Below are 25,397 nucleotides of genomic sequence, written 5' to 3'. Positions count from 1 at the left end.
ATCAAAGCGAGTTTCCCCATAGAAGTCAATGGAAACGAAGATAATTCGTCACGCATTGACTTCTATTACATGCAATACTGCATGCGGCCAGAGGTGGGGGGCACCGTAGAGCCTCGGAAATACTCGGGGACAGCTCGGCTGAACTCGGAAAGCCACGGAAAAGCTCGGAAACATTCGGGAATGGAGTATTTCTGAGTGTTTCCAAGTATTTACGAGTATTTCTGAGTGTTTCCGAGTATTTCTGATTGGTTCCAAGTATTTCCGAATGGCTCTGAATGGCTCTGAATGGCTCCGAACCGTTCCGAGTGTCCCCAGCTCCCCTGCACCTCTGGCCAAATGACGTACTGCACACCCCATTAGCTTGAATTCTGCTCGTTTTGCGAGACAACTCTCCCAAACCGAGTCAGAATTTTTTTTAAAAAGTTGCTCGTCTTTCAAAACGCTTGTTAACCGCATTACTCGTAAACCAAGGTTCCACTGTATATGATTCATGTTGATCTTTAGATGTCTGTAAGCGCCAGGCTTTTTTTTAAATAAATCTAGTAGGAGGAGAGAGCACTGAAATTAGCCAAGGTCTCCACTCCCTGGCTGAATAGCAAACTACACAAACTGCACATGCAATATTTCTTATATACACTATATTTTTCAAAAGTATTGGGACACCTGCCTTTACACGCACATGAACTTTAATGGCATCCCAGTCTTAGTCCATAGGGTTCAATATTGAGTTGGCCCGCCCTTTGCAGCTATAACAGCTTCAACTCTTCTGGGAAGGCTGTCCACAAGGTTTAGGAGTGTGTCTATGGGAATGTTTGACCATTCTTCCAGAAGCGCATTTGTGAGGCCCGGCACTGATGTTGGATAAGAAGGCCTGGCTCGCAGTCTCCGCTCTAATTCATCATAAAGGTGTTCTATCAGGTTGAGGTCAGGACTCTGTGCAGGCCAGTCAATTACCTCTGTCCCAAACTTGCTTATCCATGTGCTTATGTACCTTGCTTTGTGCACTGGTCCCAATCATTTGGTGGAGGGGGGATTATAGTGCAGGGTTGTTTTTCAGGGGTTGGGTTTGGCCTCTTAGTTCCAGTGAAGGGAACTCTTAAGACATCAGCAAAACAATACATTTTGGACAATTTCATGCTCCCAACTTTGTGGGAACAGTTTGGAGATGGCTCCTTCCTGTTCCAACATGACTGCACACCAGTGCACAAAGCAAGGTCCATAAAGACATGGATGAGCGAGTTTGGGGTGGAGGAACTTGACTGGACTGCACCTCCACCTGATAGAACACCTTTGGAATGAATTAGATTCCTTTTGCTGATACCAATGATGGGGTACTTTTACTCCCACTAACACCAAGGATGGGGCACTATTCCTCGCACTGATGCCAAGGATGGGGCACTGTTTCTCCCACTGATGCCAACGATGGAGCACTATTACTTCCAGTGATACCAATGATGGGGCACTCTTCATTCCACTGACAACAACGGGGCACTATTCCATCCGCTGATACCAAATGATGGGGCACTATTACTCCCACTGACACCAATGATGGGCACCATTCCTCCCACTGATACCAATGATGGGGCATTATTCCTCCCACTGACAACAACGGAGCACTATTCCTCCCACTAATACCAATAATGGTGCACTATTCCTCCTACTAATACCAATAATGGTGCTCTATTCCTTCCACTAATATCAATGATGGGGCACTACTTCTCCCACTGACAACAACGGGGCACTATTCCTTCCACTGATACCAATGATGGAGCACCGTTCCTCCCAGTAATACCAAAGATGGAGCACTATTCCTCCCAATAATGCTAATACTGAGGAATTATTTCTTCTCCTACTGACTACAGGTGCTATGTAATCCTTTTTACTTCCACTGACCCCCAAGCCCGAGGCTCTGTTTACTCCCACTGACCACAGTCTTGCTCCCAAAGTCTGAAGGACAGCAAACTGGCCCTTTGTTTAGAAAGTTTGGAGACCCCTGATTTGAAGGATGTCCCCCCACATCCTGCTGAAACCAAATAGTGAACTTCACACGTGGCCCTTTACCATACCTTTGCTCACTTTATAAATTCATACCTAGAGACGGAAACTGAAACCATGGGGCCAGTTCCGTGGTGTTTCCTCCACGATTAGCTGTAAACATACGTGTTCTGATGGTGGAGGATCCAGATGTGTTCTGCTCCAGGCGGAAATTACTTGGAAACTCGATCTGTTCATGTGGAACCCAGAACGTGCACACCATCCAGATACAAGAGATGCAGAGGAACATCTGTCATAATCACCATAAATAGAGAGAAATATAAAATCGCTGCACTGCGCCCATCTGTGTATGAAGAACTGTGAGACAAGGGCCCTGAACTTACCGACAACATGCGAAAGACCGGCGCAAACTTCTTCCCTTCTTCTCCTCCTTTCTTATTCCAGATGTACACGGGGAAGTGAAGAGACCGCAGGGCTTGTGACAAAATTGTGATCGCTGCGATGAGGCTGTGAAGGACAAATATTAGAGATATTTCCTAGTCAGGCTCAAGAGAAATAAGACTACACAGAGGCTGTGATAAACAGCCAAGTCGCATCTGAGGAACTGGGGTATGCTGAGAATTTCAGTACATACTGTATAAGACAAAATAAGCAAATTGTCTTCAAGTCTAATGCCCCTATAGACACGATCGGACTTTCCGACAACAAAACCGTGAACTTTTGTCGGAAGGCTGTTGGCTCCAACTTGTCTTGTATACACACGGTCACACAAATGTTGGCCAACATTCGTAGTGACGTACTACGTGGTTTTTCAGCTCTTTAGCGCCACCCGTTGGGCATCTTCTGCTAATTTTGTGTTAGTAGAAGTTTGGTGAGTGTTGATTCGTGCTTTTCTTTTTGCGTTTTTCATTTAGCGCTATTATTATTATTATTATTCTTGATATCACTTGAAAAAAAGCCTTTGAAAATTCGTTTGCAATAACTCCATCAGTATCACCAGCAAAGCAGCTTCATTATTATCCCATTAAAGAAGAAGAGAATTGTGCGCTGCATTTCTAGATTTCATAATTTGCCGCGTCACGATTGTTAATTCTCCATTACGAGCGCTACTTTACAAGACCGACCGCTTCTGAGCATGCGTGAACGTTTGTGCGACGAACTTGTGTACACACGATCGGAATTTCCGACAGCAAAGTTTGGTTGGCGGAAAATTTGAGAACCTGCTAGCAAACATTTTATTGGCGGAAAGTCCGACAGCAAATGTCCGGTGGAGCATACACACAGTCGGACTTTCCGACAACAAGCTCACATCCAACATTTCCCATCGGAAAATCTGACCGTGTGTCCGCGGCATAGCTCAAGCCATTTTTTTTTTTAACTTTTAGACACAGTGGAGAACAGTTAAAATTCCTAACAGGTTTTTCTGTCTGTGACCCCTTTGGGGAGAGTTTCACTTACTTTCCCGTCTCTGTGACACCCGTACAAGAAATGAGGGCTGTGGTTATCACTAGTACAGGAAGGCACAGACAGTAATAAAAACATTGTACCAAGCTCCAAGCACTTTCTTACATTACTAAAAATGTGCTTTTGTCAGTGTTCTTATTGGAGAGATTTCCCGTCACTTCCTGTCCTAAAAGGAAATGGGGAGAAGTTTAACCAGTAGGGACAGAGATGGCAATAAAATTCGCCGTAGGTGCACGTTGGCCGCCTTAAAGTGGTGTTCCGCCCCCAAAAAAATAAAAAATTAAAAGCCAGCAGCTACACATACTGCAGCTGCTGGCTTTTGACAATTGGACACTTACCTGTCCTGGAGTCCAGCAATGTCAGCACCACAGCTGATATTTCCATTAGCTGTCGGGTGCTGCCGCCGCCATTGCAGGTAAGGGTACCCGGCAGTGTAGCCTTACGGCTTCACGCTGGGAACCCTACTGCGCATGCGTGAGGCCCCGCTCCTCTCTCCTACTGGCCCATCAACAGAGATTGGAGGAGGAGGAAGCCCCGCGGTGATGTCACACAGCCGCGGCCCGGACTCCCGGAAGTGGGAACAGGATACCTGTCTAAGACAGGTATCCTGTCCCCCCCCCCCCCCCCCCCGAAAGGTGCCAATTGTGGCACCGGAGGGGGAGAGGGGACAAATGAGCAGAAGTTCCACTTTTGGGTTGAACTCTGCTTTAAGAGCGATAGGTGGCACACACATGTGCCTGCATCACAACCCTGGAGCCGATGAGCGTGGCCGGCGTCCGCGATGTCCGCCGGCCACCCGCGATCGCTCCAAAGAGAGCCATAACTGGGATCTGTGTATGTAAACAAACAGATCCCCATTCTGACAAGGGAGTAGAGAGAGATCGTCTGTTCCTAGTGATCAGGAACAGCTATCTCTCTCCTCCTCCTGTCAGTCCCCTCCCCCTCACAGTTAGAAACACCTCCCTAGGGAACACTTAATCCCTTGATCGCCCCCTAGTGTTAACCCTTTCCCTGCCAGTGACATTTATACAGTAATCAGTGGCTATTTTTAGCTCTGATCGCTGTATAAATGTCACTAGTCCCAAAAAAGTGTCAAAAGTGTCCGATCTGCCCGCCGCAAGGTTGCAGTCCCGTAAAAAATTGCAGATCGCCGCCATTACTAGTAAAAAATAAATAAATAATAAAATGCCATAAATCTATCCCCTATTTTGTAGACACTATAACTTTTGCGCAAACCAATCAATATACGCTTATTACGATTTTTTTTTTTTTTTTTTTACCAAAAATATGTAGAAGAAAATATATCGGTCTAAACTGATGAAGAAATTTGTTTGGGTTTTTTTTGGGATATTTATTATAGCAAAAAGTAAAAAAATTATGTTTTTTATTCAAAATTGTCGCTCTTTTTTTGTTTATAGTGCAAAAATAAAAACCGCAGAGGTGATCAAATGCCACCAAAAGAAAACTCTATTTGTGGGAAAAAAAAAGGACGTCAATTTTGTTTGGGTACAGCGTCGCGCGACCACGCAATTATCAGTTAAAGCGACGCAGTGCCGAATCGCAAAAAATGGGCTGGTCATTATGAGGGGCAAATCCTTCCGGTCGTTAAGTGGTTAATTGCCCACATGCCACATAAATGCATGGGGCGGCTGAGATTTCTGTGCTGAGAGAGCGCTCGCTGTGGGCTTCCAGCACAATCATTGAGCTGTCAAGACAGACAAGACAGTCTGCAGTAATGACTGGAAGCCGGCGGGACCGGCTCCTGATAATGTCACCACTGTGACAGCCATTCAGACAATGTTAGCTAAAAAATACAAATTTGTTAAAGAATGTTTTTCTTCGTTTTTAGCCGAGTGAATACAAACATTGCATATATGTTTTTTTTTTTTTTTTTTTAATTTAAGCCTAGGTTCCAATTTGTGCAGCTCTGCGAGCCGCAATTTGCGCAGGCGTGGCAGCCCATTCATTTGAATAGGCAGCTGTGCCTCCTGAAATGCAGGGGTAAGGACCCTGCTCCATTTCTGGAGTCAGAGCCCACACTGCAAATGCAGTTCCCAGTGCGGGAGTGATTTCCAGTGCGTTTTTCTGTGCGGGCGGCTGCGGTAACAGGTTTGTTCCCACAGCAGCAATCACCCGCACAGATGTGAACCTAGCCTTACAGCTAATGCATGGGGGGCTTAGGGCTCTATAACAGGACAAAACATGCCCGTTATTTACTTAAATGGAGATCCAATTGATCCGGAGGAGTAACCCCTTTCTCACCTTCTGCCGGCTAAGGAGAGCTTTATACAAAGTTTCAATCAGAATCAGAAAGAGAGAGCCTGAAGGCAAACAGCTTTAGAAAACCAATGATTCTCTGTACATCTTGCATCCTGGGAGCAGCATGTACTAAATGTGTATTTCTAAAACAAATATTGTATATTAAAAGTACAAAAATAGATCTAAAACTGTTTAAAAAAAGGATTGACTTAAATTTTTTTTAAATATCACAAACCCAAAACTTTATTTGTTTCCCTTTAAAAGGACAGCTTCTCTCCAGATTCATGGTTTGTACCATTTGAGATGTTTTTGTAAACATAAGTTACAATATGCATGACAACTAATACTTTGCTGCAGGAATTGTGTACTTCCTTTTGTTTCGGAGTTCTTTGCTGAGTCCTGGATGTTTTGATATACTGTGGATGGTAACTTATTTTTTATGAAAAAAATAAAATAAAATAGGATAAAAGGATATGACTTTGGCCTCTGCTTGTACTTAGTAACATGAAGTGCTCCCATCAGAGCCTTGCCATTGAGATCCAGCTAAATCATATGTGCTGTAATACTAAATATCACCACAAGATGGCACCGCAGGTAAAGTTTGTACTTGCACAACTTTGTTCTAAACCTGTACTAACAGATGCCATCTGCCATCTGCTACAGCACCACAGCTGATAGTGGGGGAACATTTAGGTGTTTTAACCACTTGACCCCCAGGCCAATTCTGACATTCCTCTCCTACAGGTAAAATTCTGCATTTTTTGGCAAGAAAAGTACCCCCCAAACATTATATATACTTTTTAAGCAGAGGCCCTAAAGAATAAAATGATGGGTGTTGCAATTTTGTATGCCACATGGTATTTGTGCAGCGTTTTTTCAAATGCAATTTTTGGGGAAAAAATACACTTTAATGAATTTTAATGCACACAAACACATTATAAAGACACAACTGTTTGGTGAAATATAAAAGATGATGTTACACTGAATAAATAGATACCTAACACGTCACACTTTAATACTGTGCATGTTTGCGTAACTGCGACAAACTACTGTACTTAAAAAAAACTCCATATGCGATGCTTTAAAAGCTTTTACGGGTTACCAGTTTACAGTTACACAGGAGATCTGGTGCTAAAATTATTGCTCTTGCTCTGACATTTACAGCAATACTTCACATGAAATCACTGTTTACGTATGCATGCTGGTCCAACGCGTGCGTTCGCCTTTGCATGCGTGCACAGTGGGATGGGGGTGCTTTAAAAAATGTTTTTATTTTGACATATATTTTATTTTATTTTTTTACACTGTAATTTTTTTTTTATCACTTTTATTGCTTCCCTTGTGATAGCTGGAGCAGTGACAGGTCCTCTTTATGGAGAGATCTGGGGTCTATTAGACCCCATATCTCTCCTCTGCACTTTAAAAGCATCTGATCACACCAAGATCGGTTTGATTTGATGCTTTCCCAAGCCAGTAATGGCTTGTTTACATCTTGTCACCTTCAGTTTCTTATACCATAGAGATGATCATGGACATTCCTGTCCTTGATCATCTCTATGGTAAGCTGGGTTCAGTCCCGGTCTCCCCAATGGAACAGTAGAGCCCGGAAAGGCACCGGAAGGTGGCGGCAGGGGGGGCCCTTCCGCTGCATGTTAAAAGCAATCCAGCGGCTAATTAACTGTTTGGATCGCTTTTACATTGTACGGCATCGCCAGCTAAAAACAAAAAAACAAAAAAAGATGGTCATGACGGCAGCTACAGCCACAGCCCCGGCATAACCACTCAAACCTGAGGACATAGGGGTACATCGTTGGGCAGCAAGTGCTTAAGGTTAATTGCAAATAAAAATATCTACATTTAGCGAACCTTCTAGAAGCGATTGGATGCACCATTATTAGGAGTGGATTAGGCTTACCTCAAGGAGATACTCCAGCTGAAAGAACAGAGCTGGGCTGCTGGCTTGTAGAAGGAGAGGCCAATGATGGACAGCGCCGGGGCAATGACCATTGGGCCACAAAACTGCAGAATCCATCCCCACAGCCCGAAGATTCCTGTAAGAACCTGGAGAACTCCTGAAACTAGTAGTGCCCCTGAAACCTGTAAAAAAAAAAATGAAATACAATAGTAGGTATTGTACCCGATTATGAAATGTCAAGCTGGCCGGTATAAGATCTGGATCACAACATTGATGATAGTGTGAGTAGTGGGCTGCACTGTGGAGTGGGTGGATAGCACCCCGAATCCAGCCAAGGCTCAATCTACACAGAGTATGTAGGTTCACCCCGGGTGTATAATGGCCTCCATAAACAGTCCAAATGCAGAGATGGATTGGAGCATATGTTGAGGCCGAAAAAAAACCCCAACATATACAACATTTCTCTATGTATTATCCATTAAACACTAAACTACCAGCCTGTAATACCCCTCCATTACCCTTCATTTTCAAATTTTTAGTGCTGTGATAGTTTGACCAACAATAACTCCACCCTGGACCCAACTGAACCTTATACCAGGCTGGTATTGAGGGGATTCATTCATGGAGCTTGGTAATGGTGCACTAGATACCAGTGGCAGCCCATCCATTAGGGGGCGCCCGGGCGCCGCCCCCTCTGTCCACGCCACCCCCTATATGAATGATGGATAGATTCATGCATATCATGAATCTACCCACGGCCGCCGCGGCCACCCCTTATTCATGCGTCTGGCCCCTTTGAGGACGCCGGGCGCATGAATTACAGCGGGGGGGGGATGTTTTTTTGAAGCACCTGATTAGAGCCAGAGGCTCTAATAGGCTTTAAAATAGGGTGGGCTTGGAGCGCAGAGCATTGCGCCATGAGCCCACCCAGGTGTTACAACAGCGAATGAATATTTGCTGTTGTAACACTGATCCTCAATCCGGCCAATCAGAAGCATGTCTGAGACCTGTTTTCCGGTTGGCCGAAAGGAGAAGACTCCCGATTGGCTGCAGAGAAGGCAGGAAATGGAAGCCGTCGATGTCCGTGGAGAGCAGAGGAAGGGAAAGCTGTCGCTGATGCCGTCGAGGAGTAAGGGAGGCCTCCGATGAAGTGCTGCATAGATGGTCTAAGTGCACCAGGCCCGCCCGCCAACCAACCGACCGACCGACGGGGGGGGGGGGGGTTTGGGTGTTACTGTTTGCCGCCCCCACAAAAAAAATGACCACTGGCCGCCACTGCTAGATACAATAATTGTATATGCCATACACAGAGGGAGAAGGAGGTAAGGGGTTAAAAGAGAACTACGGAGTTTTATTTTTCCATTACAATCATACTTACCTAGGTGGATGCTGCATCTGTCCCCCCCGCCAGCTTTAACACAGAACCAAGCAATCAAACACTGCTGATCGCTCGGTTCTAAGGGCTCCCTGAGCAGAGAGCTGTTGACTGTCAGTCACTGCTGTCTGCTCTGCCCCCTCCCCCCACACACACACTCACTGGAGCGCTGGGCTGTGGAGGGGGTGGGAACGGCTGGCTCAGGCTCTCAGTGGCTCCAGGCATGTGGGCGGATCTCGACTTCATTGTTGCGATCTTGCCCGAGCCTGGACCGGCTCTGTGACATCAGCTGGCAGTGGGCTTCAGTCTGCTGAAAACGGGTCACAGGAGTGCAGGAGGAACTGCACTCCTGTGATCCATAGGAGAGGTGCAGCCAAACTTCTCCTTTAGTGTACAGATGTACAGGATAAGAGAGGTGAAGAGGTTAACACATAGGAGATGACGGGTAAAATGGTTAAAAACAAACCCACAACCGCTGCTGCTGTTCTAATTGATTCATTCATTTGTTAGTTCCTCCTTCCTTCATTGTAAGAGGAAGGGGCGAACTTACCAATGTAAACCACATATTGGTTACATTTGAGAATCACAGCATTCAGGTGCTACAGAGCAGCTCAGATCAGCTCTGTACATTGTGTCTGTAACTGGACAGCTCGGTTCACAGCTGTTATTGGACACAGCAGCCACCCAGGGGTGATTCCTGCAGTGCCGTTTATAAAAGGCACTGCAGAAATAAACGTCCACTAGTATGTTTAAAGATGTATGGTGGTAAATAAGTGGCTGAGCAAACCTGGAAGTACAGAATAATGCCTGAGGACCGGCCAGAAATGCACTCAGCTCCTAAGTCCAGTTGTGGGCTGACAACAAACAGTATTTCTAGGCATTGAGTGGTGTCAGCCCTGCCCAGTGTCTTTTACTAAACTATTTAACCACTCCCACTCCCCACTGCTAACGTCTCCTTCTAAAAATACTAATTGCATACTTTCAGTGTTGTTCTGATGGCTTTAATACTTTTTGCATTGCTGAGCAAAAATAAAATCTGGAGCTCAATTGGCTCTGACTTCACCTGCTATATGATGGTCGATAATTTCAAAGGTATGGAATTTAGAGACTGCCAGGCAACTAGCATCTTCATTAAGAGGTCAACAATGGCAGCCTACATGTTTGCCTCAATACAGGTTTGCTCAAAGTGGATTTTACAATTACATTTTAATTTTCCTGTGTGCTGTGTGCAGGTGGCGTGTCTCTTCTCTCCAATCAGCTCTCAGAGCTCTCCTTACTGAGCTCTGCAGAGTGTAATTTCAGATCCCCTCCCCCCTTTTCCTGAACTCTCAGATAAGCTTTATAAATTCAGCACTTTGAATAGACATAGAGAAGAGAGGACCGCAGATAGATAGATACAACTTATGTAGGAGGATTTGTTTCACTGTACCCTTTACATATAGGATCAGATAGCAATCTAAGAATATAACAAAAAAATGACACTGTTTTGCCACGAATATGATGAACCAACTTTAAAGTGATTGTAAAGTCTTGTTTATAAAAAAAAATAAATAACAAACATGTTGTACTTACCTCCTCTGTGAAATGGTTTTGCACAGAGCAGCCCAGATTCTCCTCTCCTCGGGTCCCTCTTGGCTGCTCCTGGCCCCTCCCTCCTGCCGAGTGCCCCCACAGCCAGCAGCTTTCTATGGGGGGCACCCGAGCCGAGTCACAGTTTCATGTGTCCATACAGACACGGAGCCCCAACCTGGTCCCGCCCCATCTCTCCTCTGATTGGCTAACTGACTTTGTGCCTCCAGGTGGATTATACCGCAACAAATTGGGCTTTCATTTGTTTTTGTTTTTATTATCAAAGGAAAACTGGCTCAAAATGATAAAAGAATATTTTTAAAATTTAGCTGTAGATTTCTTGCTACTAAAATAACAACCCAAAGTAAATTCTCCTGCTCCTGACAATCGCAGTGATATCACATATGTGTACGGTATTTGTGGTTTATACCAGTAGTACAGCCCAGAAACAATAGTGCGCATTTTGCTTTTTTTAACCGAATTAAAACACACTGACACTAAATGACACTGATACTAATTTCAAAAAAGTTACTTTTTTTTTAAATTCTACCAAAAATATACTGACCCGGAGCCTTTGACCCCCAGCCTTGACCTTTGACCCTTAACTTGACCCTAACACTAACGCTGACACTGACCTAGGTCAAGCCTTAATCTAGCTATTTTTGTTTTTCTGGAGTTTTTTCGTTTGGTTGTTTTTTATTAATTTTACACACTTTTGTTTGTTTACATCATTTACATTTACATCACCGCTGCAAGTAGAGAAAGATACAATGTATTATATAGGATTCTGTATGTATACAATGTATCTTTTTCTCCATTCAAAGAAAACACAGGGGTGAGCTGCACAGTGATTGATCACTGTGATAGCCAATCAGAGGCTATTACAGCGATCAGGTGAGCGGGAACTGGGAGTCCTACATCCCGACCATTAGTACAAGACCTCGGCCTCTCAGCGAGAGACCGGTCTCTGTGCTGGGAGCGCGCTGGGGAGTCTACAGGTCCTTAGCTGTGGTGGCTGCATTATCTTTTGTTTTTTTTAAGACCTTTTTTTCACTTTATTTTCACCAAGAGATCCTGCCAGTAACAAACATCCTGTCCTAGGGTGACAACGCTCACTCATGGTATGGTATGTATGTGGGGTCAGCATTGGCACCCTAAAATAGTACTACAAAGCCCTTCCCCATTACCCCTTCTTTACATCATAGAGGGGAGGTGTTCTGTAGTCCACAAAGAGACCTGGGAACAATACACACACATACCACACAACACACACATACACAACACACACAAACACACACACAACACACATACATACACAAAACACACACACACAACACATACAACACACACACCACACACACCGCACAACACAAATACACACAGACACACACACACACAACACACACACAAATACACACACACACACAACACACACACATACACAAAACACACACACATACAACACACACCACACAACACAAATACACACAGACACACACACACAACACACACAAATACACACACACACACAACACACACACCACACAACACAAATACACACAGACACACACACACAACACACACAGACACACACAAATACACACACACACACAAAACACACACACAACACACACACCACACAACACAAATACACACAGACACACACACACACAACACACACACAAATACACACACACACACAAATACACACACAACACACACACATACACAAAACACACACACATACAACACACACAACACACACACCACACAACACAAATACACACAGACACACACACACACACACACAAATGCACACACACACACACACAACACAAATACACACACACACAACACATACCCTTTTCCAATACCATACTGACCTCTCTTATTGGCTGGATGTCACTCTGCAGCTGTCCACATTCACTCCCTGTACAGTTTTCTTGACCCCGGGAATCTGGAAAGAGTTAAACAAAGTCATTTAATAAAAAAGACTGTGGCCAATCCAAATTTGCTCTTTAATTGTATTAATTTTCTGCTGGCACATTCCATAATTCTATTACAAACTTTCGACTCTAGGGAACAGCCAATACACATATTTCTCACTGAGTAATCACAATGGAACCAGAACATCGGCTTCAGGCATGTTTTCACTAAAAGGATTAAGCTGCAGTCTCTCTGTTTATTCTTGTATCTAGTCCTACTGTTCCTGTTGCTATAAAAAGCTCTTTGGAAATATTTTACTGATATTAAAGCAGACCCGGTTTTATAATTCCTACTTCACATAAATCCACAGGGTACATGTCAGCACTGGTAAATGACCTTTTCAAATATTCAATTTTCCTTACAGACCCACTCACCCCCTGTGTCTCTGCTCTTCTTCAATATTCCCATTAAGAAGCTGAATTGAGATGTTGAAGAAGAGCAGAGACACAGGGGCTTACTGGGGATGGTGAAGAAGAGCAGAGACATAGTAACTGAGTGGGAAAGGTGAAGAAGAACAGAGACATAGGAACTGAGCGGGAAAGGTGAAGAAGAGCAGAAACATAGGAACTGAGCGGGAAAGGTGAAGAAGAGCAGAGACATAGGAACTGAGTGGGAAAGGTGAAGAAGAGCAGAGACAAAGGAACTGAGTGGGAAAGGTGAAGAAGAGCAGAGACATAGGAACTGAGTGGGGATGGTCAAGAAGAGCAGAGACATAGGAACTGAGTGGGAAAGGTGAAGAAGAGCAGAGACATAGGAACTGAGCGGGGATGGTGAAGAAGAGCAGAGACATAGGAACTGAGTGGGAAAGGTGAAGAAGAGCAGAGACATAGGAACTGAGTGGCAAAGGTGAAGAAGAGCAGAGACAAAGGAACTGAGTGGGGATAGTGAAGAAGAGCAGAGACATAGGAACTGAGCGGGGATGGTGAAGAAAAGCAGAGACATAGGAACTGAGTGGGGATAATGAAAAAGAGCAGAGACATAGGAACAGTGGGGACGGTGAAGAAGAGCAGAGACATAGGAACTGAGTGGGGATGGTGAAGAAGAGCAGAGACATAGGAACTGAGTGGGGATAATGAAGAAGAGCAGAGACATAGGAACTGAGCGGGGATGGTGAAGAAGAGCAGAGACATAGGAACTGAGTGGGGATAATGAAAAAGAGCAGAGACATAGGAACAGTGGGGACGGTGAAGAAGAGCAGAGACATAGGAACTGAGTGGGGATGGTGAAGAAGAGCAGAGACATAGGAACTGAGTGGGGATAATGAAGAAGAGCAGAGACATAGGAACTGAGCGGGGATGGTGAAGAAGAGCAGAGACATAGGAACTGAGTGGGGATAATAAAGAAGAGCAGAGACAGAGGAACTAAGCGGGGATGGTGAAGAAGAGCAGAGTCATAGGAACTGAGTGGGGATAATGAAGAAGAGCAGAGACAGAGGAACTGAGCGGGGATGGTGAAGAAGAGCAGAGACATAGGAACTGAGCGAGGAAGGTGAAGAAAAGCAGAGACATAGGAACTGAGCGGGTATAGTGAAGAAGAGCAGAGACAAAGGAACTGAGTGGGTATGGTGAAGAGGAGCCGAAACATAGGAACTGAGTGGGGACGGTGAAGAAGAGCAGAAACATAGGAACTGAGCGGGTATAGTGAAGAAGAGCAGATACATAGGAACTGAGTGGGGACTGTGAAGAAAAGCAGAAACATAGGAACTTAGTGGGGACTGTGAAGAAAAGCAGAGACATAGGAACTGAGTGGGGACAGTGAAGACGAGCAGAGACATAGGAACTGAGTGGGGACGGTGAAGACGAGCAGAGACATAGGAACTGAGCGGGGACTGTGAAGAAGAGCAGAGACATAGGAACTGAGTGGGGATGGTGAGGAAGTGCAGAAACATAGGAACTTAGTGGGCACAGTAAAGAAGAGCAGAGACACAAAGGTTGGACATGATGGACTTGTGTCTTTTTTCGACCTCGCCTACTATGTAACTGGTAACTGAGTGGGGACGGTGAAGAAGAGCAGAGACACAGAGACAGTATCTTCTCTTTTTTAGAGCCTGTGTCAACCAGCTTTTGGCTTGTGTTTTTACCCCAGAGGAACCCCTAAAATATTTTTTAGTTCTCAGGGACACCTTGCAAAAACCAATTCACCAGGGGTTAATGGCAAAAATATCTCTTACATTGGTGGTTGCATAGTTCCAGACAGCTAAAAAAATAGTTGGGTCATGCCGATGGTTTTGGAACTGGAACTATGCAAGCACCATCAAATGGATGGCCAATCAACCACAGCTGAAGGAGACCCTTGCAACCTCTGGAGGAAACCCTGATAATGAAAAAGAGCAGAGACAAAGGAACAGTGGGGACGGTGAAGAAGAGCAGAGACATAGGAACTGAGTGGGGATAATGAAGAAGAGCAGAGACATAGGAACTGAGCAGGGATAATGAAGAAGAGCAGAGACATAGGAACTGAGCGGGGATGGTGAAGAAGAGCAGAGACATAGGAACTGAGTGGGGATAATGAAAAAGAGCAGAGACATAGGAACAGTGGGGACGGTGAAGAAGAGCAGAGACATAGGAACTGAGTGGGGATGGTGAAGAAGAGCAGAGATATAGGAACTGAGTGGGGATAATGAAAAAGAGCAGAGACATAGGAACAGTGGGGACGGTGAAGAAGAGCAGAGACATAGGAACTGAGTGGGGATGGTGAAGAAGAGCAGAGACATAGGAACTGAGTGGGGATAATGAAGAAGAGCAGAGACATAGGAACTGAGCGGGGATGGTGAAGAAGAGCAGAGACATAGGAACTGAGTGGGGATAATGAAGAAGAGCAGAGACAGAGGAACTAAGCGGGGATGGTGAAGAAGAGCAGAGATATAGGAACTGAGTGGGGATAATGAAAAAGAGCAGAGACATAGGAACAGTGGGGACGGTGAAGAAGAGCAGAGACATAGGAACTGAGTGGGGATGGTGAAGAAGAGCAGAGACATAGGAACTGAGTGGGGATAATGAAGAAGAGCAGAGACATAGGAACTGAGCGGGGATGGTGAAGAAGAGCAGAGACATAGGAACTGAGTGGGGATAATGAAAAAGAGCAGAGACATAGGAACAGTGGGGACGGTGAAGAAGAGCAGAGACATAGGAACTGAGTGGGGATGGTGAAGAAGAGCAGAGACATAGGAACTGAGTGGGGATAATGAAGAAGAGCAGAGACATAGGAACTGAGCGGGGATGGTGAAGAAGAGCAGAGACATAGGAACTGAGTGGGGATAATGAAGAAGAGCAGAGACAGAGGAACTAAGCGGGGATGGTGAAGAAGAGCAGAGACATAGGAACTGAGTGGGGATAATGAAAAAGAGCAGAGACATAGGAACAGTGGGGACGGTGAAGAAGAGCAGAGACATAGGAACTGAGTGGGGATGGTGAAGAAGAGCAGAGACATAGGAACTGAGTGGGGATAATGAAGAAGAGCAGAGACATAGGAACTGAGCGGGGATGGTGAAGAAGAGCAGAGACATAGGAACTGAGTGGGGATAATGAAGAAGAGCAGAGACAGAGGAACTAAGCGGGGATGGTGAAGAAGAGCAGAGACATAGGAACTGAGTGGGGATAATGAAAAAGAGCAGAGACATAGGAACAGTGGGGACGGTGAAGAAGAGCAGAGACATAGGAACTGAGTGGGGATGGTGAAGAAGAGCAGAGACATAGGAACTGAGTGGGGATAATGAAGAAGAGCAGAGACATAGGAACTGAGCGGGGATGGTGAAGAAGAGCAGAGACATAGGAACTGAGTGGGGATAATGAAGAAGAGCAGAGACAGAGGAACTAAGCGGGGATGGTGAAGAAGAGCAGAGACATAGGAACTGAGTGGGGATAATGAAAAAGAGCAGAGACATAGGAACAGTGGGGACGGTGAAGAAGAGCAGAGACATAGGAACTGAGTGGGGATAATGAAGAAGAGCAGAGACAGAGGAACTAAGCGGGGATGGTGAAGAAGAGCAGAGACATAGGAACTGAGTGGGGATAATGAAAAAGAGCAGAGACATAGGAACAGTGGGGACGGTGAAGAAGAGCAGAGACATAGGAACTGAGTGGGGATGGTGAAGAAGAGCAGAGACATAGGAACTGAGTGGGGATAATGAAAAAGAGCAGAGACATAGGAACAGTGGGGACGGTGAAGAAGAGCAGAGACATAGGAACTGAGCGGGGATGGTGAAGAAGAGCAGAGACATAGGAACTGAGTGGGGATAATGAAGAAGAGCAGAGACAGAGGAACTAAGCGGGGATGGTGAAGAAGAGCAGAGACATAGGAACTGAGTGGGGATAATGAAAAAGAGCAGAGACATAGGAACAGTGGGGACGGTGAAGAAGAGCAGAGACATAGGAACTGAGTGGGGATGGTGAAGAAGAGCAGAGACATAGGAACTGAGTGGGGATAATGAAGAAGAGCAGAGACATAGGAACTGAGCGGGGATGGTGAAGAAGAGCAGAGACATAGGAACTGAGTGGGGATAATGAAGAAGAGCAGAGACAGAGGAACTAAGCGGGGATGGTGAAGAAGAGCAGAGATATAGGAACTGAGTGGGGATAATGAAAAAGAGCAGAGACATAGGAACAGTGGGGACGGTGAAGAAGAGCAGAGACATAGGAACTGAGTGGGGATGGTGAAGAAGAGCAGAGACATAGGAACTGAGTGGGGATAATGAAGAAGAGCAGAGACATAGGAACTGAGCGGGGATGGTGAAGAAGAGCAGAGACATAGGAACTGAGTGGGGATAATGAAAAAGAGCAGAGACATAGGAACAGTGGGGACGGTGAAGAAGAGCAGAGACATAGGAACTGAGTGGGGATGGTGAAGAAGAGCAGAGACATAGGAACTGAGTGGGGATAATGAAGAAGAGCAGAGACATAGGAACTGAGCGGGGATGGTGAAGAAGAGCAGAGACATAGGAACTGAGTGGGGATAATGAAGAAGAGCAGAGACAGAGGAACTAAGCGGGGATGGTGAAGAAGAGCAGAGACATAGGAACTGAGTGGGGATAATGAAAAAGAGCAGAGACATAGGAACAGTGGGGACGGTGAAGAAGAGCAGAGACATAGGAACTGAGTGGGGATGGTGAAGAAGAGCAGAGACATAGGAACTGAGTGGGGATAATGAAGAAGAGCAGAGACATAGGAACTGAGCGGGGATGGTGAAGAAGAGCAGAGACATAGGAACTGAGTGGGGATAATGAAGAAGAGCAGAGACAGAGGAACTAAGCGGGGATGGTGAAGAAGAGCAGAGACATAGGAACTGAGTGGGGATAATGAAAAAGAGCAGAGACATAGGAACAGTGGGGACGGTGAAGAAGAGCAGAGACATAGGAACTGAGTGGGGATGGTGAAGAAGAGCAGAGACATAGGAACTGAGTGGGGATAATGAAGAAGAGCAGAGACATAGGAACTGAGCGGGGATGGTGAAGAAGAGCAGAGACATAGGAACTGAGTGGGGATAATGAAGAAGAGCAGAGACAGAGGAACTGAGCGGGGATGGTGAAGAAGAGCAGAGACATAGGAACTGAGCAAGGAAGGTGAAGAAAAGCAGAGACATAGGAACTGAGCGGGTATAGTGAAGAAGAGCAGAGACAAGGGAACTGAGTGGGTATGGTGAAGAGGAGCCGAAACATAGGAACTGAGTGGGGACGGTGAAGAAGAGCAGAAACATAGGAACTGAGCGGGTATAGTAAAGAAGAGCAGATACATAGGAACTGAGTGGGGACTGTGAAGAAAAGCAGAAACATAGGAACTTAGTGGGGACTGTGAAGAAAAGCAGAGACATAGGAACTGAGTGGGGACAGTGAAGACGAGCAGAGACATAGGAACTGAGTGGGGACGGTGAAGACGAGCAGAGACATAGGAACTGAGCGGGGACTGTGAAGAAGAGCAGAGACATAGGAACTGAGTGGGGATGGTGAGGAAGAGCAGAAACATAGGAACTTAGTGGGCACAGTAAAGAAGAGCAGAGACACAAAGGTTGGACATGATGGACTTGTGTCTTTTTTCGACCTCGCCTACTATGTAACTGGTAACTGAGTGGGGACGGTGAAGAAGAGCAGAGACACAGAGACAGTATCTTCTCTTTTTTAGAGCCTGTGTCAACCAGCTTTTGGCTTGTGTTTTTACCCCAGAGGAACCCCTAAAATATTTTTTAGTTCTCAGGGACACCTTGCAAAAACCAATTCACCAGGGGTCAATGGCAAAAATATCTCTTACATTGGTGGTTGCATAGTTCCAGACAGCTAAAAAAATAGTTGGGTCATGCCGATGGTTTTGGAACTGGAACTATGCAAGCACCATCAAATGGATGGCCAATCAACCACAGCTCAAGGAGACCCTTGCAACCTCTGGAGGAAACCCTGGTTGAGAATGACTGAGTTAGATGTTAGTTTGAGATGCTTCTGAGATAATTCAGAATTATAAGCTGTGTCTCTGCTATCCTTCACTGTCCCCACTCAACTACTGTGTCTCTGCCCTTCTTTACTGTCCCCACTCAGCTCCTGTGTCTCTGTGCTTCTTTTTATGCCCATTCGACTACTGTGTTTCTGCTCTTCATCTCCATCTTCACTCAACTACCATGTCTCCGTTCTTCTTCTCCATCTCTCTGCTCTCTGTGTCTCTGCTCTTCTTCACTTTCTCTACACAGCTTCTGTGTCTCTGCCCTTCTTCACTAACTCTACTCAGTTCCTATGTCTCTGCTCTCCTTCACTGTCCCCACTCAGTTCCTGTGCCTCTGTTTTTCCATGGTTATGGCATTAGTTGGGCCTTAGCTTGAGATGCTTCTGAGACAATTCAGAATTCATTGACAGGTACATTTGACCTGCAGTTGACCTCCTGCTGACCTGCACCAAGTGGTTTTGCATTTCCATAGATTAGTATGGGAGTGCAAAAAACACTTCAAGAGAACAAAAGTCCATCGACGCAGGTAAATGCTTACTTTCACAGCTCCTGTGTTTCTGTCCTCTTTAACTCTCCACTCAGTTCCTTTGTTCTTGATCATTGTCCCACTCAGCAGCTTTGTTTCTGCTCTCTTTCACTAACCCAACCCATCTCCAATGTCTATGCCCTCCAATACTGCCCCCACTCAGTTCCTGTGTCTCTGCCATTCTCCCCTGTCTTTGGTAAGCTCCTGTGTGTATGCCAGCGCTTCTCAACCTTGGTCAGATGTGCTAAAAATCTAAAAGAATGGACAAACCAGTCCCACCCTCCCACCTACTAGGAAATAGTCTCAACAGCTTTACTCTCAGGGTGTGTTGCAGTTAGCTAGGGGACACTGAAAAATCTGAGTAGGGAGAAATAATTTTCTTTAAAGTGCTATACAGTGCTATACAGTGCTGTAATTCGCTAAAATGTAATATATTGTGCTACATTGTGCTTTCCTGTGTTTTACATTTCCATACAGTGCTATACTGTGCAGTGTGGTGAGCTACATACCTTTGTGTCCCCCTCTGTGCCACAGGCCTAACTGCCCTTTCTAGGACACTTTTTTTTTTTGCATCAGCAGCAAGTGTGCATGCTTGCTAGCCTATGTGCCACCTCTTTAAAGGTTTTGTTGTTTTGTTAAAGTTGTTGTAAACCCCATTCATGAAATCTGACCTGGGCACATCTATCTGTCGTGTTTACTTATCTCTCTCCAAAGCGCTAAGTGCCGTGTCTTTCTGCTGCTCCGTTCCTCTGTTATCAGCATAACTTCTGATAAGCTCTCTGACACACGAGACAAAAGCAGCTGGAAATTTGTGTCGGGGAGGTTGCTTAGAGATGAATAAGCAGAGAGCTGGTCTATTCACAGTACAGCTCTGCCAGTTTTTTTGTTCCTCTGCCTATGTGGAGGGGGGGGGTCTGTCCCTTTCCTCTAATCAGCTCTCATACAGTGTATGCCCAGACTTCACACCCACTCCTGAAACAGGAAGAAAGACTTGTAACACCAGGTGCACTTTATAAGAATATAGAAAGGAAGAGATAGCAGATATACATGTAAAACCTTATGTTATTGAGATTTTTTCATATCTGTGTATCTTCTGAGGCTGTTCAGTTCACTGGGTATTCGAGAGGGTTTATAATTGTCATCATAGGTATACCTCAACTATGAGAGACAAAATGTGGAAACAAATCCAGACAATCACATTGTCTGATTTTTGAAAGAATTTATTTGCAAATTATGGTGGAAAATAAGTATTTGGTCACCTACAAACAAGCAAGATTTCTGGCTCTCACAGACCTGTATCTTCTTCTTTAAGAGGCTCCTCTGTCCTCCACTCATTACCTGTATTAATGGCAACTGTTTGAACTTGTTATCAGTATAAAAGACACCTGTCCACAACCTCAAACAATCACACTCCAAACTCCACTATGGTGAAGACCAAGGAGCTGTCGAAGGACACCAGAAACAAAATTGTAGACCTGCACCAGGCTGGGAAGACTGAATCTGCAATAGGCAAGCAGCTTGGTGTGAAGAAATCAACTGTGGGAGCAATAATTAGAAAATGGAAGACATACAAGACCACTGATAAGCTCCCTCGATCTGGGGCTCCACGCAAGATCTCACCCCGTGGGGTCAAAATGATCACAAGAACGGTGAGCAAAAATCCCAGAACCACACGGGGGGCCTAGTGAATGACCTGCAGAGAGCTGGGACCAACGTAACAAAGGCTACCATCAGTAACACACTACGCCGCCAGGGACTCAGATCCTGCAGTGCCAGACGTGTACCCCTGCTTAAGCCAGTACATGTCTGGGCCCATCTGAGGTTTGCTAGAGAGCATTTGGATGATCCAGAAGAGGATTGGGAGAATGCCATATGGTCAGATGAAACCAAAGTAGAACTGTTTGGTAGAAACACAACTTGTTGTGTTTGGAGGAGAGAGAATGCTGAGTTGCAACCAAAGAACACCATACCTACTGTGAAGCATGGGGGTGGCAACATCAAGCTTTGGGGCTGTTTCTCTGCAAAGGGAACAGGATGACTGATCCGTGTACATGAAAGAATGAATGGGGCCATGTATCGTTCGATCTTGAGTGCAAACCCCCTCCCATCAGCAAGGGCATTGAAGATGAAACATGGCTGGGTCTTTCAGCATGACAATGATCCCAAACACACCGCCCAGGCAACAAAGGAAAACCTTTGGAGGGAGTTGAAAGTCCGTGTTGCCCAGCAACAGCCCCAAAACATCACTGCTCTAGAGGAGATCTGCATGGAGGAATGGGCCAACATACCAGCAACAGTGTGTGACAACCTTGTGAAGACTTACAGAAAATGTTTGACCTCTGTCATTGCCAACAAAGGATATATAACAAAGTATTGATATGAACTTTTGATATTGACAAAATACTTATTTTCCACCATAATTTGCAAATAAATTCTTTGAAAAATCAGACAATGTGAATGTTTGGATTTGTTTCTACATTTTGTCTCTCATAGTTGAGGTATACCTATGATGACAATTACAGGCCTCTCTCATCTTTTTAAGTGGGAGAACTTGCACAATTGGTGGCTGACTAAATACTTTTATGCCCCACTGTATATATTTCTTTTTGAGCAGGGGGGAGTCTATTTAGTTTTGTCTTGGGTATGCAGCATACACTTGGAAGGGCTGCAAAAAAAGCAGATTGAGCATTTGTGCCTTTTTATCCCCAGAATGGCCAATCATCAATACAGTCACAGCACACCCTGCAGACCTTGAACCTAGCAGCAATTACTAGCTTTCGGGTGCCTACTACAGTGACATCCAGCTTCCACAGTGATCCCACAGGTATGGCACGTACTTGGCTGGGCCAATGTAACTACGAAAAATTTGCCATACCTGAAATTCAACTGTAACACTTCCTACTGATCTAACAATTATTGCATTTTACAATTACTTGGAAAAAAATAAAGTTTAATCCTTCTGTAAAGAGGGTTAAAGCGTTAATTATCTCAACATTTCATATTCCTGATATGTGCCTGCTGTACCATGTACTTGTATGAGAAACTATCCTGTTCTCATGTTGTTTCCTTTATGTGAAATTCCTGGTGTTCCTGCCAGTCCCCTTGCTTCCCTATTAAAGTGACCACACTAAGCAGGAGAGCACACTGTGATCAGTTTTTTACCTATGCTATGAACTCAGTCTGCTCTCCTCCAATGATCAGATTGTCCTGAAACGCCCCCACTGCAAAGCCATTCACTGGGAAGCTCAGTGTACTGCTGCTGCTTCTCCTCCTCCCAGCTCTTATGCAGCTGAGAACAGAGGGAATGTGATCACTTATTAAAAAAAAGGGGGAAAAAAAAAGGTATTTATAATGTATTTTTATATCTATACAAAAATGTTTTGCATTGCATTTCTATTTTAAACTGAATGGGTTGTTTTACAAGGTGGTCATTTACAATCACTTTGTTTATTTATAAGAATATATTTGTACAGTCAGTAGTGTCTAGTGATGTGCTAGTTTTGGGACTCACCAACCCCAATATTAGTTCTATTGGCAGTGGAGTGCCTGCTTAAAATCACAGCCGGGATAAGCATCTCGAATGTCGGGGATTGCACCAAGGGTAGCCTGGATAACAAAAAAGAATGTGTGGGAACAAACTTCTACAATTAACAGTAATCTTGGCATTTTCATTGATGTGCATATCATAGTAGTAATAATATTACAATTATCTATTAGTATGGATAAGCATATGAGGTGGTAAAATAATATTTCAGCCCTGGGCTATAGAGGTTCTATATACTATAGAGATAATGCAAATGTTCTCAAGTCCCAGAAGGTGGTTGAAACTCTAAAGGCAACAAATCAACCCTATAGCTGCCAAGTGTTCCTGAATTCCAGAGAGTTGGACAGTTTTTGTAACAATGTTACTATTGCGCTAGAGTTGTGTATCCCTACGCTGTGTGCATCAATAGCAATACACAGTCTGTAGCCTAGGATGGCAAGACACTCCCCTTCTTCTCCCTCCTCCTCTGCCCTCCCTTGTCCAAGCTAACAGACTGGATAGAGACTGCACTATCTCCTGTTAACTCTTTCCTGTGAAGACTAGTAGTTCAGGGAAGCAGCACTTAGACAGCGGAAGGCAGTAGCATTGTAACATGCAAACTGTAAGTGCTGGGGTAAGAATTTCTAAAAACTAGTTTACTGGGGAATGTTTATTACGAATTTAACCATGCTGTTATAAATTTATAACAGACCAATGATTTCTGTTCAGTATTTTGCCCTTGACTATTTTTATTTTTTACCCTCAGTCATTTTAACCCTTTTACAGCCAGAGCAATTTTAGCATTTTTGCACATGTTTAAAAAAAAAATCATTCTAGGCCTGAAGATTACTTAAAACCACCAAAACAATTATATATATATATATATATATATATATATACACACACACACATACACCGTATATATACCGTATTTATCAGCGTATAACATGCACCCTAATTTTAAGATAAGGGTCAGTGCCCATCAATGCAGCCTGTTTAGTGCTCATCTGCAGCCTTCTCATCTCCCATCAATGCAGCCTGAACAATGTCCATCTGCAGCCTCAATGCAGCCTGATCAATGCCTATCCATTTGCAGCACATCTCTTCAATGCAGCCTGATCAATACCCATCAATCTGCAGCACATCTCATCAATGTAGCCTGATCAATGCCCATCTGCAGCACATCTCATCAATACAGCCTGATCCATGCCCCTTTTTAGCCTCAATGCTCATCTGCAGCCTCACCATCGATGCAGCCTGGACAGTGCAGGAAATCACCGAGCTGTCACCTCCCGTTTACTCGGCTCTCAGTCGGTTCTTACACACACACACAGTCCCTCCTCCGCCATCGGCATTGGACCAGCTCCTGTGATAGACAGTACACTGGTCCAATGCCAGTGGCGGAGGCAGGACTGTGTGTGACGTGGGAGCTGAGTGAGAGCCGGGTTAGAGCTGAGTAAACAGGAGATGACTGCTCATGAATTCCGACGTCGTTCGCCCCCCTCCTTCCCCTCTGAGGTACGCTGTCAGCGTATAACAAGCACCCATGATTTGCCCCCTATTTTCAGGGGGAAAAAGTGCATGTTATACGCCGATAAATACGGTATATCTTTTCAAATCTAGCTAGTAGTATCTGGCAGCAAGCAAAGCAAAACACTAGAGAAAGGTGTAACAGCAGAAATGGGACTAAATACCCTCCCAGCAGCCAGCATCAGGTGGAGACTGATTACTGAGATCTGCTGACCGCTGGGAGACACCCGCTGGTGGACACTAGAACTACAACCTTCTGCTCTGAGCACAGTACCACCAGCAGGTAGTCCAGGTCCTTGACAGACTCATTTTTACTAGTTCCAAGCAGATATTCAAAGATCATGCAGTGGTTTTAAAAAATTATCCCAGGTGAATCAGCACATAAATGTGCTGATACTATGAATCTCAAACCTGCAGGATTCACCTCAAACCCATTGTAGCGGCAAACATGAACTTCACCCCAACTACTGACGTGGGTACTTATGTAACTAACTGGCAGTCTTGTAGGGCTGATTGACCCTTTGGTATCACCCTTAGGATAATGAGCTGGGTCAGGTGAAAAAACCAAAGACAGGATATACCTTGGTGGATCTTGTTTGTGCAATGAATGACACTCATGGTAATGCTTTCTATTTATGGATAAACAGATCTTCACGTGATGATTATGTGGTTATTCTTTGGTCTGTGATGACAGATTAAACCACAGTGAGATAGTTTTACATTGCCTATTCCAAGGTAAAGAGTATAAGTAAAAAACAAACTGTACAAAACACTGACAAAACTAACTAGCAATAACAAAAATAGTATAATGTAATCAGGTATGCTCAGGCATG

The 25,397-nt window shown here is 44.8% G+C and overlaps 1 protein-coding gene across 1 annotated transcript in view; it reads right to left on the bottom strand.

Annotated features, from left to right (window-relative positions):
• Positions 1–23,114, bottom strand: part of SLC23A3 (solute carrier family 23 member 3) — a 32,042-nt gene extending 8,928 nt beyond the window's left edge. The window contains exons 1-5 of the mRNA XM_073634309.1: positions 23,023–23,114; positions 12,461–12,534; positions 7,634–7,815; positions 2,379–2,502; positions 2,092–2,284 (exon numbers count right to left, since the gene is read on the bottom strand). Coding sequence (XP_073490410.1) covers positions 2,092–2,284; positions 2,379–2,502; positions 7,634–7,815; positions 12,461–12,534; positions 23,023–23,086 — 637 coding nt within the window. The 5' untranslated portion in view covers positions 23,087–23,114. The remainder of the gene's footprint in view (positions 1–2,091; positions 2,285–2,378; positions 2,503–7,633; positions 7,816–12,460; positions 12,535–23,022) is intronic.
• Positions 23,115–25,397: the final 2,283 nt, after the last annotated feature.

The sequence above is a fragment of the Aquarana catesbeiana genome, linkage group LG06 (assembly GCF_042186555.1).
Source record: "Aquarana catesbeiana isolate 2022-GZ linkage group LG06, ASM4218655v1, whole genome shotgun sequence".
Classification (NCBI taxonomy): domain Eukaryota; kingdom Metazoa; phylum Chordata; class Amphibia; order Anura; family Ranidae; genus Aquarana; species Aquarana catesbeiana.
This window is presented reverse-complemented; position numbering and strand designations above follow the sequence as displayed.